Consider the following 12,060-nt stretch of genomic DNA (forward strand, 5'->3'; position numbering starts at 1 on the left):
TACCTGACATATGCTTCCTTCTTTTTCTTAAACAAAACCTCAATTTCTTTCGTCATCCAGCATTCTCTATATGTACCAGCATTCCCTTTCACCCTGACAGGAATATACTTTCTCTGGATTCTTGTTATCTCATTTCTGAAGGCTTCCCACTTTCCAGCCGTCCCTTTACCTGCAAACATCTGCCTCCAATCAGCTTTTGAAAGTTCTTGCCTAATACCATCAAAATTGGCCTTTCTCCAGTTTAGAACTTCAACTTTTAGATCTGGTCTATCCTTTTCCATCACTATTTTAAAACGAATAGAATTATGATCGCTGGCAAGAAACAGCAGCGGTAGATCATGCAGCGTCTAGAGTCTGCTTTGCTATTTAATAAGGCTGATCTTCAAACTCAATTCCACTTTTCCATCGTCAGAACAAATATTTCATTTATTAACATTGTTCAATAAACATTGCAAGCTTAACTGAATGAAACTTTTGTAACACTGACCTGTTACAGATTACTTTTAACTGTGGTGCTGAGACTGCAAAAATAAATACGTATAGACAGAAACAACACTGGAACAGTTTATTTAAGAACTGCTGAAAAGAGACATTTTATCTAAAATTTTCCATTTTAATCAAAAACTTTCCATCTTACAGTCATAAGGACAATTAGCAAGAAAACCAATTTATGGGGAGCCAATAATTATATTGTATGAGAGTACAGTGCTCATTGGTTGATGAGTGGACTCTGACTGTAGAAGTATTGTCATTGAGAATGTATCAGTTACTGATTATGTTAACTGCCAGATTTTTGTTTAAATTTTAAAACAGGCAGGTTGACGACTATATGCCAAGACATTAAAAATTCTTAGAAATTTTTATAGATGCACCACAAAAAGCATCCTATCTGGATGCATCAAAGCATGGTATGGCAACTACTTTTCCCAAGACTAAAAGTCTAAAAGTGTTACAGAGAGTTGTGAACACAGTCAAATCCATCATGCAAACCAGACTCCCATCCACTGACTTCATCTTTGCTTCCCATTGCATCAGGAAAGCAATCCACATCAAAGACCTCTCCCCACCCGGGTATACTATCTTCCACCCTCTTCTGTCAGGCAAAAATATAAAAGTTTGTATACATGCATGAACAAATTCAATAACAGCTTCTTCCCCACTGTTATTAGACTTCTGAATGGACCTCTTTAATGTTAATCTCTCTCTGCACCTTCTCAGCAGTAACATTGTATCCTGCACTCTGCTCTGTTACCCTGATGCATTTGTGCAGTACAATTTGCCTATAAAGCATGCAAGGCAACACTTCACTGTACCTTGGTATGGGACAGTTATCTACTTTGTTGACTTGAACAAGTGCAAGTGGACATGTTCTGTCTGCAAGGAACAGGGTTGGGTATTAACATGTGGCTTCTAGTACATGCAATATACTAGGTGGTTTGACAATACTGTCAGCATAATTCTTCGTACAAGTCAAGATTATCCACAAACAAACAGACAAACATTGTCCAATTGTGGAATCGCACCTAATGTTGAACACAATGTTGCGGGTTTTGCAAGTGTAGGCTGCAGTCAAGTACCTAGTTTGGTGCGAAAACCTGGAGGAATGTGCTGTTTGATACAATCTGCCTGTTTTTGGGATGTGTAATCAAATATCTGGCATCACACAATTACTTAAATTTCCATACCACATTACTCATTTGAGAGGCAGAACATCCTTTTGATTTGACAACAATATCCTATTGTGTCAACTACTATTATTATTCCAGCAATGCTCAAGGTCTGTACTACCAGATAACTGTTTTGTTCTTTATTCTTCCTAGCGGTATGTGTGTCACTGGGTAAATGATAATTGGTTTCCTATTACTAACTGCCTTCGGACTAGGTGATTTGCTTGTCCAAGCAGTCAACCACACTGCACAATGTCTGGAGTCAAAAATGTGCCAGAGCGGGTAAGAATAGCAAGTTTGCAAACCAGGTATGTTTTCACAACAATCTATGATGGCTGTCATGGTCATCAGTGCCAAGTCTAACTGTAGTCGATTCTTAGAACTTAAATCTAGCTAATAAGCTGTCTGATATGGTAGCGAAAAAGTACAAAAACATGGAGACAATTTTAACAGCATAAATGAAACAGTCTCCAAAAATGTAGCACGATGTAAAATCTGTTGCAAAAAGGAAAACAGGGGCTTTATTTAAGCAATGTCCTTTTGGGTCATCAGTGCACTTCAACTGCCACACAGAGGGTCTATAATGTCAGCTTCTCTCCACCCCACCTCTCACCCTCAGTGATATACTAATTATTTCCTGCAATGTACCTGACCACCAGCAGGTGGCTTGAACTTTGCCTTTCAGCAGTTGGCTACTTGTTTCTCATGACTGTTTTGGATAAACAGCTGGCTAGGAAATGCAAGTCAGGCATGGGAAACAAGATATTCTGAGGTTCAAAATTCATATGGTTTTGTTGCGGGGGCAGGGGGAATGGGCAAGTTAGAATGTATTCCCTCACCTTCCTGACGTATACCTTTAATACATTAATGTCTACAGTAGAGGCACATTGAACAACTTGGCAAGTACATTATGAACACCTGCTACATCACAAGACATATTAAAGTGCACTTAGTTTTCCCAGGAGCAGTTACAAAGTAAACTTCCTAAACATCCGTACAGCAACAAGAATTATTTTTAGCCCTGTTACCAATGGCAACCGCTATTCTGTGCTATGTTTAAAAGAACCAGACTAATATAATTCACATTTATGAGGACGGACATTGTGTGGAACTGAGGTGCAAGTACAAAAAGCAGTCACCTTACTTTGCATGTTTTCAACTTATCACCCTCTTGTCTCACTACAAGACATTGCTCAGCTCCAGAAGCAAGGTTGCTGTTTACTTAATCATTTAATATTATTTGTCGAGTCTTTTCTAGAAGATGGGAGAGAGTCCGGTTTTTAGTTGACTCTCAAGTATTAAAATCCTCTCCAGTTTAAACCAAGTTGCCAATCTAATCTAAAGACAGAGCTCAACAGATTTTTGATCAACAATGGAGTCAAATGTTATTGGGTCAAGGTAGAAATGTGAAGTTGAAGCCACAGTTAGATAAGACATGATCTTCATGACTGACAGAATAGCCTATTCCAGCTCCTAATACATATGTTTGCATCCCAAAAATGCCTCAGAGCCAGAGCCAATTAAATGTAGTCACTGTTAACAAAGAATGAAACACAATATACAATTTTGCTTTCAACATGGACCCACAAAGAGCAAAAGATCCAGTGTCTGAATAAATGATCTTCAATATCACTAATAGGGAACATGATAGAACTCCCCCATTCTCCTTCAAATTCTGCCATAGTACTTTACATCCATCCAAGAGGAACCACGATATAACTATTTATTTTAAAAGATGGCATCGCCAACAATATTCTTCACTATTATGCCACATTCTCTGCAATCATTTTGATAGCATAAAGCCCATCACATTTCCAGTTCTCTTTAGTTCACAAGGTGGTTATTGGATGCAAAACTCTGGACAGTGAAACCAGTTTCTTCTACACTTTGTTCTTATTCCAACAGTACAATGTTATTCAGTTTTGTGCTAGAGTGGAGTGTTGGCAGAGCTAATGTACCCAAATGCTAAAGTAGAGCTTGAACACTGAACTTTCTAACTCAGCAAGAGTGCAACAATTACAGGCTGTTACCTAAAGAATTCCTCTTCCCAACATTATATGAAAATTTTTAACCCTTGCTTGATAGAGGCGCTAGAGCATCTAGACAGTGCTTCATGTTGTGGGAAATAAAGCTATGAAACACTCTATATGGTTATATAAGAACTAAATTAAAAACAGCATAAATGTTTTGGACTTAATGTCGCCTTTGAAGTGGGCAAATGTGTTATAAACCCAAACCTCTAAAGTCTTGGTAGTTAGACAGACATCAGATTATTATTTGCTACAAGATTCCTTATGACGACCAACAAATGGTAGTTAATTTTGATTGCTAGGAAAGGGAAGTTCCTAAACAGATTCTCACATTTTCAGCAAACACTTTACCAAAACGGCATCCATTCCGCTGCCACAATTCTACATTACTAAAAACCATGAAATAACTCATTATGATAGATCTTTAGTTAGGATGAAGGGCAACGGGTAGAGTTGCGAATTAGTGAATCAACCCAGTGTTCTTTCACAATTGTGTTCAATTCAAGGTTAAACACAATTTCTTACACCAAGTAAAATTTTGATTTGCTCCATTTTGATTGGTAAGGGCATCATGTGAAATGGCACAGAAATTTACATAGGTAACTCACCAATCTAATGTTGTCTTCAGGTCTAAGTAGAGTGAACATCGCTTGTAGGTGCTGTTGAAGGTCTCCTTTGAAAAAGAAAAAAAAACTGAGGAGTTGCATATACAAAAATGAAATATATTCTGCCATTAATTTGGACCAAATATTTGTTCTAGCTACTGAATCTCTCTGATGATTCTCAAATAGTCACAGAATCACCAGAATTGTCACATGCAGAAGACCAGTTGGTCCATCATGTCTCACCAACTCAGAGTATTTTAACTTTGTTTTGATGTCCTGCCTTTTACCCGCAAGCTTGCACATTCTTTTAATTGGCACCTTATAAATCAAAACTCTTGATCAACTGGAAAAATTAAATACCTCAAATACTGCAAAATTTACCATATTACCACGATTTCCACAAAGTCCAAGTAGTCATCTGAGGGTGGGAGTGAAAAGGCTCTCTGCCGTAGGTTGTATTTAAGGTAAAGTTGCATTATTATTTAAGTTATTAATGCTGTGAATAAAGTACGACAGTGATGTGTACATCTCCTGCATTACGTTTCTATTACTTAGTAATGTTACATTGAATCTGTGAACCTTTTGATCAACCAGAATATTTGATCAATCGGCAAACCCCTATTGCCATAAAAGGTTTGTTGTCTTAAATATGCATCCAATGTCCTCTTGAGTGCCTCAGTTGAAGGTGGCCTCACATTCCCAGTCAGTACATTCCATACCCTAACTACCCACAAAGTAATTTTTCTAACCTTTTACCTTTGTTTTGCAAAACACTTAAATGGTACCCTCTAGTCATCAACCCCTCATTGATTGTGAAAACTTTTATTATATCTCCTCTTAACCTTCTCCTTTCTAAGCAAATCATTTCCAACTAAGATGCCAAATTCCTGGAACCATTTGCATAAACCTCGACTGCGCATTCTTTAAAGCGGGCACGTTCCTCCCTCTGGTGACCTAACTAGATACAGTACTCCAGCTGAAGTCTAATGAGTTCATTATAACTTATAGGAGTGCATCATTAATTCCCTGTTCTTGCAGAGAGGCAGAGAGGCAGAGAGGCAGAGAGGCAGAGCAAATGAAAGAACACTGGCTGAGGAAAGAATAGCAGAAATGCAATCTTCTTTCATTCTTTCTGAAAATCATTGGTCCAAACAGGATATATAATTATATAATTAGAAATACAGTCTTGTGTAGGGTTATAGAACACAGATACCTTGGAGTTCAGGTATACAATTCTTTGAAGTTTGTATCATATACAGACAGAGTGCTTTAGAAGGCATTCATCAGCACATTCACTTTCAATGCTCAGACTTTTGAGTAAAGGAGTTGGGACATTATGTTGAGGTTGTACAAGACCTCTTCTGGAGTACTGTGCCTAGTTCTGATCTCTGTTTTAGAAAGGTCATTATTAAGTTGGAGAGGGTTCAGAAGTGATTTACTCAAATGCTGCTGGGAATAGAAGGTTTGAGTTATGCGGGAGGCTGAAGAGGCTGGGACATATTTCATTGGAGCATAGAATGTTGAGGGGTGACCTTTTTGAGCATTAGAAAATCATGAGGCATTTATATAAGGTCCTGGCAGGTGTCTTTTCCTTACGGTGGGGCATTCCAAGACTTGGGGGCATATCTTTAAGGTGAGAAGAGAAAGAGTTTTAAAAAAATACATAAAAGGAACAATTATTTGCTTAAAACAGTGGATCATTTTGAATGAACTTCCAGAAGTAGTAGTGAATGCAGCTATATAGTTACAACGTTTAGAGGAAAAACATCTGGATAAGTCCATGAATAGGAAAGGTTTGGAGGGATATGGACCAGGAACAGGCAGGTGGGACTAGTAAAATTTGGGATTATGGTCGACATGGATTGGTTGGACTAAGTGTCTGTTTCCATGCTGCATGACTATGATTCTCCAACCTTTTCTGTCAAAATGATGAAGTAGTTTACTTTAGTGGTCCGTAACTGAAACAGACTTTTATACAATCAGTAAAATTATTAAAGTTGAACTCCTTTAACAAGGCAATAGTAAACAGAGAAGCAACTCTGAGTACACTGCAAATCACTACAAAGTGGTTTAGTCAACAAGACAACAAAAATTGCGACTTTTGCCTCCAGTAAGCCAGTCATTTATGCACATCTTTTATGAAATTTTAAATTAATTGTTGCATGTAAACTTTTAAATTTATATTTATTTTACTGCAAATGTAACTATACCTTTGCCCTGTTGTTTATTTTTTCAAACGGTCATTGAAGCATTCATGTTGTTATAGAATCTACGGTTCAAAGCTGTATTTCACTTAGACCGTAACCAAAAAAGGAGCATGGCTTAGTGGTATTGTCGCTTGACTATTAATGCAGAAACCCTGAATAATGTTCTGGGGACTTGGGTTCGAATCCCACCACAGCAGATGGGGGAATTTGAAATCAATAAAAAAATTAAGATGACTATGAAACTATTGTTAATTGTTGGAAAAACCCACCTGGTACACTAATGTTGTTTAGGGAAAGATATCTGCCATCCTCACCTGGTCTGGCCTACATGCAACTCCAGAGCCACTGCAATGTGTTGACTCTCAACTGCCCTCTGAAATGGCTGAGCAAGCCGCTCAGTTGTATCAAATCGCTTGGAAGTCAAGAAATGAGACTGGACAGACCAGCTGACATCGACCTTGGAACCGGAAAAGACAATGGCAAAAACACAAACAGTCCTGTCGATCAAGCAAAGTCCTCCTTACCAACACCTGGGGTATAGTGCTGAAACTGGGAGAGCTGTCTCACAGACTAGTCCAGCAACAGCCTGACAGTTATTCTATGGAATCACAGCTTACAGCTAACACCCCCGACATCACCATTACCATCCCTAGATACGTCCTGTCCCATCGGCAGGGCAGACCCAGCAGAGGTGGTGACAGTGGTATACAGTCGGGAAGGGATTGCTCTGGGAGTCCTGGACATCGACTCTGGATCCCACGTTTAACATGGGGGAGGAAATCTTACTGATTACCACACACGATCCTCCTTTGGCTGATGAATCTGCACTTGTCCCTGTTGGAGGATACGGAGGAAGCACTAAGGGTGGCAAGGGCACAAAATGTCCTCTGGGTGGGTGATTTCAATGTCCACCACCAAGAGTGACCCAGCATCAGGATTACTGATCAAGCTAGTCAGGTCCGAAAGGACAGAACTGCTAGACTTGGTCTGTGGCAGGTCGTGAAGGAACCAACAAGAGGAAAAAATATACTGGACCTCATCCTTACTAACCTGCTGGTTGCAGGAATATTTGTCCGTGACAGTATAAGTAAAAACGACCACCGCACTGTCCTTGTGGAAACGAAGTCCCGCCTTCACATTGAGGATAATCTCCATCACGTTGTGTGACACTATAACAGTGCTAAATGGGACAGACTTCGAACCGATCTAGCAGCTCAAGACTGGGCATCCATGAGGCACTGTGGGCCATCAACAGCAGCAGAACTGTACTCTAGCACAATCTGCAATCTCATGGCCTGGCATATTCCCCACTCAACTTTTACCATCAAGCCAGGGGATCAACCCTGGTTCAATGGAGTGCAGGAGGGCATGCCAGGAGCAGCATCAGTCATACCTAAAATGAGGTGTCAACCTGGTGAAGCTACCAAATAGGACTACTTGTATGCCAAATGGCATAAACAGCAAGTGATAGACAGAATTAAGTGATCCTACAACCAACAGATCAGATCTGAGCTCTACAGTCCTTCCATGATGGTCGACAACAGAGGAGGCTCCACAAATATCCCCATCCTCAAGGATGGAGGAGCACAGCACATCAGTGCAAAAGAGCAGGCGGATGCGTTCGCAACAATCTTCAATCAGAAGTGTCTAGTGGATGATCCATCTGTGGCTCCTCCAGTGGCCCCCATCATCACAGATACCAGTCTCCACATGATATCAAGATACACCTGGAGGCACTGGATACTGTAAGGCAGTGGGCCCTGATACCATTCCAGCAATAGTACTGAAGACTTTCTCCAAAACTTGTTGCTCCCCTGGCCAAGCTCTTCCAGTACAGTTAAAGCACTGGAATCTACCCAAAAATGTGGAAAACTGCCCAAGTATGTCCTGTACACAAAAAGCAGGACAAATCCAACCTGGCCAATTACCACCCAGTCTACTCTCCACCATCAGGAAAGCGACAGAAGGTGTCATCAACAGTGCTATCAAGCAGCATCTACTCAACAACAACCTGCTCAGTGACGCCCAGTTTGGGTTTTGCCAGGGTCACTCAGCTCCTGATCTCAAGACAGCCTTGGTTCAAACATGGACTAAAGAACTGAATTCCAGAGGGGAGGTTAGAGAGTGACGCCCTTGACATCAAGGCCACATTTGACAAAGTATGGCATCAAGGAGCCCCAGCAAAACTGCAATCAATAGGTATCGGGGGCAAACACTCCATTGGTTAGAGTCATACCTGACACAAAGGAAGTCGATTGTGGTTGTGGAGGGTCAGTCAGCTCAGCTCCAGGACATCTCTGCAGGACTCCCTCAGGTTAGTGTCCTAGGCCCAACAATCTTCAGCTGTTTCATCAATGATCTTCCCTTTGTTATAAGATCAGAAGTGGGGATGTTTGCTGATGATTACAGTGTTCAACACCATTTGCGACGCCTCAAATACTGAAGCAGTCCATGCTCAGATGCAACAAAATCTGGACAATATCCAGCCTTGGGCTGACAAGTGGTAAGTAACATGCACATAAGAAAAACACCAGAAAATGACCATCACCAATAAGAGACACTCTAACCACCAACCCTTGACATTCAACAGTATTACCATCACTGAATCACCACTGTCAACATCCTTGGGGTTACCATTGACCAGAAACTCAACAGGACTCCCCACATAAACACAGTGGCAACACATGTAGGTCGGAGACTAGGGATATTGCGGCGAAACAGCACCTTCCAAACCCAAGAACACTTCCATCTAGAAGGACAAGGACAACTGGCACTTCGGAACACGACTTGCAAGTTCCCCTCCAAGCCACTCACCATCCTGACTTGGAAATATACTGCCGCTCCTTCACAGTCGTTGAGTAAAAATCCTGGAAGTCCCTCCCTCCCGACATTGTGGATCAACCCACAGCAAGCGGACTGCAGCGATTCAACAAGGCAGCTCACCACCACCCTCTCAAGGGCAAATAGGAATGGGTTATCAATGCTGGCCAGCCAGTGATGCCCAAGTCCCACAAAATGAATTTAAAGAAGTAAACCTTAAAGGAAAGTTGCTTTTTCAGTTTCCAAAACTGTGATTGGAACTTAAAATTTCTAGGGGGACTGAAGCTGTTTGAAACCATTAAAACTTTCAAACTTGGTAACAGATTATAATTCTGTTATACAGTGCAGGCAAGAAGAAAAAGACACACTAGATCTAGAAACCAAGAATAAGCAAATAGACAGCTCTGCAACTGCTTACTTGAACATAACATTGGTAGATCTACATCTTCCACTGACGTAGTTTTACAGACGTGACATTTTTGGATAAGTCATGCCTGTAGAATTTGGGTTGATTGTCAACTATTGTTGGCTAATATTATGTGCCAGGCTAGTTCTGAGAAGATGAGCTGAAATTCTTTGCAAAAAATACAGTTTGAAGGACTTTTGTGACTGAGACTAATGTTATGCTGAGTGACCAGCTGTGCCAATTTACAAGACCTGTCTTAGTTGCATCTGCTGTTTAATCTGTAGTGTAGAATTCATGATCAGCAGCAGTTTTCCTGTTAATTCACGGTTAACTTCTGTTGATTCTAGGTTGAGAGTACAGTACCTAAAATAATTTCTAGCTTTTGCTGCTCTGTTGTTTAGTTTAAAAAAAAATTCTGTTTAAACTGCAATCACGTGGCTCAATTTTGTTTTAGAAGCAAATGACTGGGATCTTTGAAAATCCCAAGTCAGTTTCAAGTGTCTACTGAAATCACAACGTGAACAGAAAATAATTCTTTATACTTCACATCAGATTTCACAATGCAATATTTCAATACTTTACATACCAACAAATACATGATAAACAGAAGAAAGAGCCTATACTAGCATACTGGTTACTTTCATTTCTTCAATGAAAGATTTAGTGCTTGACAAAAGGTCTTGATATGACTGCAATGAGTGCCTCTTCATCTGACATTTATTTCTGATCTCTGAAGTTCAATAGAAGGATAGAAAATGGACCACGTAAAAGTGAATCTACTGCTCCTATTTATGTTACAAAAGTCACAAACAAAACTTTGATGAAACCCTGCATGTTTTAATATTTAATAGGCTGTTGAAATTAGACTACAATATGCATTAGACTACCAGATTTCTACTGCTATTGGATATGAAGTGATATTACTACAAGGTACATTTCCACAGTGCAAATTACATCATTGAACTGACCACAACTTGTTGCGAAGTCATAAAAACCCTTTCAAAGAAATATTGTTGAGCAATGCAAATGTTGGTTTCCCAAGATGACAGAGTCAGGCGAGAAATCTTGCAAGCTATCAGGGCTTACGTGTGGCTATTACTACAGCATTTGAACTGAAGTGAAAATTCTCACCAGTGTCCTGAAACTTGAAACTGAAAAAAGGAAGTTAGTTGTACTTCTGTTCTAAGAATTACAGCTGTTCCAGTATTCATCCTTCTAATAGCTTAGTTCCCCATCATGAGATGGCTTAATATATACTCCCACGGTTATTTATTCATAATAATGAGCATGCTCCAGCTTTGTTAAATCGAGATGCTAACAGACATGGTAGCATCAATAACAATTTGTCAGCAAGAATGCTGAGAAAGTTACTGAGTGTAGAACAGGGCTAATCCACACCAGATGAAATGAAACACAAAACTGCATTAGGATCACGCACAAGAGAAAATAATGGGCACTGGTGTGAACATACAAAAACAGGGGGTACATGAATCCATTGAGTGACTATTAAAAATTTTTTATAGCATATTGATTTGCACTTTTTACTTAAATTCAGCATTGCTACCAATTGTGTGTCAAAAGTTAACTATTTCTCATTTTGTATGGCACTTACCTGCATGTTTATTGCGTTGGTGATTGATTCTGGGTGCAGTTGAGCCATTACCTCGAGGCAAGAATAGGGCAGCTCCTTTGACAGTCAGGAAACTCTCATTAATGCTGTGAAAAAGAAAACACTAATTTAAGTAAAGCAAACCAAAATATGGAATACTGCAGCAAATGATCCATCATATTCTAAAGCACAATCGTCACAAGTAATTACATATAAAAGGAGGAATGTTGTATTAACTGGTTAGAGAATTTAGGATATACACAAAACAAAACTGCTCTACTTCAAAATGCAGACCTCCTTCATTAACATTGCAAACAAGACCTTGTTTCAGGATGCATCAGAAAAAACAAAAAATAATAAAGAAAAGGACCTTTAAACGACTACCTCGCCTCAATTGTATGAAGTGCTGCTTAGCAATTTTAATCTTGACTTTGCTAAGCTGTGGCAGAGGTAGACGTCTCTGAATAAGGTTGGACTTGAACCCAGGTCTCCTGGTTCAGAGGTACCGATACTACCACATCACCACAAGAACCTCAATTTCAAATTTCACCATCTACAATGGTGGGATTCAAAGAAGTCTCCAGAATGTTAGCCTGTGGCCTAGAGTGATCACATCACCACGACCTACCCATTCACAGAATGGGCCAGGCATATGGTACACAAGGATAACTCCAAATGCTGCGACGTGGTCTTCCTACAATTTATATAAACAGGGG

General features: G+C 39.9%; 1 protein-coding gene across 5 annotated transcripts in view; it reads right to left on the reverse strand.

Annotated features, from left to right (window-relative positions):
- ssh2a (slingshot protein phosphatase 2a) overlaps positions 1-12,060 on the reverse strand; it is a 169,203-nt gene that overhangs the window by 41,072 nt on the left and 116,071 nt on the right. For all 5 annotated transcript variants that reach the window (XM_043718420.1, XM_043718419.1, XM_043718417.1 and 2 more), the window contains 2 exons: positions 11,348-11,451; positions 4,306-4,370 (listed from right to left, as the gene is read on the reverse strand). In XM_043718420.1, the coding sequence (XP_043574355.1) occupies positions 4,306-4,370; positions 11,348-11,451 (169 nt within the window). The remainder of the gene's footprint in view (positions 1-4,305; positions 4,371-11,347; positions 11,452-12,060) is intronic.

The sequence above is a fragment of the Chiloscyllium plagiosum genome, chromosome 28, assembly GCF_004010195.1.
Source record: "Chiloscyllium plagiosum isolate BGI_BamShark_2017 chromosome 28, ASM401019v2, whole genome shotgun sequence".
In the NCBI taxonomy this organism is placed as follows: domain Eukaryota; kingdom Metazoa; phylum Chordata; class Chondrichthyes; order Orectolobiformes; family Hemiscylliidae; genus Chiloscyllium; species Chiloscyllium plagiosum.